Source organism: Sciurus carolinensis, chromosome 4 (genome assembly GCF_902686445.1).
Source record: "Sciurus carolinensis chromosome 4, mSciCar1.2, whole genome shotgun sequence".
In the NCBI taxonomy this organism is placed as follows: Eukaryota; Metazoa; Chordata; class Mammalia; order Rodentia; family Sciuridae; genus Sciurus; species Sciurus carolinensis.
Genome location: NC_062216.1, coordinates 145894186 through 145895896, shown reverse-complemented (window position 1 = coordinate 145895896; position 1711 = coordinate 145894186). Strand labels below are relative to the sequence as shown.

The window sequence follows — 1711 nt, the reverse complement described above, 5'->3', positions numbered from 1 at the left end:
TAACTAGATTTTGTCTTAACTGGGCACATAAACCAACAGAAGAAACAAGCTGTTATAAATGTAAAGTATTGAAGTATTCCCCGGTGCACTTCCATCCCTCTCCAGGTGGAAACAAAAATCCCACTGTGAAAGGCTTAAAAGAGATGTGAATTTATTTTTATTTTAAAGGCAGCCCCTCTCCCTACAAGATTAAGATATTGGATAAAATTCGAGGGACTCATCTTCGACCAGAGCGCTCCAGACCTGACTGACTTCTCCGCGTTGTAAAGAATCTGCGTCAAAGGGTTTAAGTACTATTTGACGTCACCGCTCCCACGTGTTCTCTGCCATCCAGCACCCGTGGCGCCCTGACCCCGACCCTTAGCCCCCAGATTCGGCCTGTATTGCAGCCCCCCAACCTCCTATCAGTGTCGGATGCAAGTGCCTGTGATGAAGTAAGAAATCAGGCCTCACTGGAGACATTCAAGCAAAGGCTGGACAACCACTTTTCCAGAACAGAAAGGAAACTCATGCATCAGAAAAGGTGACTAAGAAACATATCAAAAGAATATGGCTGCACAAACACCAGACTCTGATCAGATAAAACAGTTTAGGGAATTCCTTGGAACCTACAATAAACTTACAGAAACCTGCTTTTTGGACTGTGTAAAAGACTTCACGACAAAAGAAGTAAAACCGGAAGAGATCACCTGTTCAGAACATTGCTTACAGAAATATTTGAAAATGACACAAAGAATATCCATGAGATTTCAGGAATATCATATTTAGCAGAATGAAGCCCTGTCAGCCAAAGCAGGACTCCTTGGTCAACCACCATACAGAAATCCTGATGGATGGACTTTCAACTAAAAGTTGCCAACAGCTGTTGCACTGGAAATGAAGATTCATATGATGGAATCCCCTGAAAACGGTAGGCACCATATTAAACCTATTAACTATGACTATTTGGCAATGGAAACCAATGAAAAAACAGCATTGCTGTTCACCACGAATAATCACAATAGAAGATCTTATTGTTCAGAGAAAATAATAAGATACGTTTGTTGAGGCTTTAAGATTCAGCAGCTTGGTCACTTGATTAGAAAAATAAGCCATTGTTTCTTCCATTGTGACTGTTAATTTTAAAGCAAAATATGTGTCAAATCATGTATGAGATAGAAAAAAATTATTACTAAAAGTGAAATAAATGAAAAAAAGTAAAAAACAAATGTAAAGTATTTCTAACGTAACTATAGAGATCAGGATTAAGTAATAGTAACTAAACTATAGAAAATGTACTGACTACTAATTATTATGAAATTACCTTTCTCTGGTCTTGGTCACATTAAAAACTTATTAGATGCTTCTACTTCCCCACATAACTCAAGCAAGAATTAAGTATACATATAACTTTGAATTTTTTTATGTTCTGTTTGTTAAAAATTCTCTGAAATCTATTGGTTGTTTCCCTCCTTTGACTAGATACCCCAATTTTTATTTTTAAAAATAGTTCCATTCGTCCTTTAGTTTTTTGAGATTGGCTTATCTCACTTAGCATGATATTCTCCAATTTCATCCATTTGCCTGCAAATGCCATAATTAATGGGGGGTGGGAGGGATTAGCGTTAGGGTTAGGGTTAGGGTTAAGGAGAGTGGTAAGAATGGAGGAAGGAAGGACTGTATAGAGGGAAAAGAGGGGTGGGAGGGGTGGGGGGAAAGGGAAAAAATAACA

The 1711-nt window shown here is 38.2% G+C and overlaps 1 protein-coding gene across 1 annotated transcript; it reads left to right on the top strand.

Moving 5' to 3' along the window:
* Positions 1 to 549: 549 nt before the first annotated feature.
* LOC124984014 (mitochondrial import inner membrane translocase subunit Tim9-like) lies at positions 550 to 768 on the top strand. Its single transcript, XM_047551769.1, has one exon. The coding sequence runs from the start codon at positions 550 to 552 to the stop codon at positions 766 to 768; it is 219 nt and encodes a 72-aa protein (XP_047407725.1).
* The last annotated feature ends 943 nt before the right edge of the window (positions 769 to 1711 follow it).

Coding starts and splice junctions, on each gene's coding strand:
- LOC124984014 (XM_047551769.1), top strand. CDS start 550: ATGGCTGCACAAACACCAGACTCTGATCAGATAAAACAGTTTAGGGAA.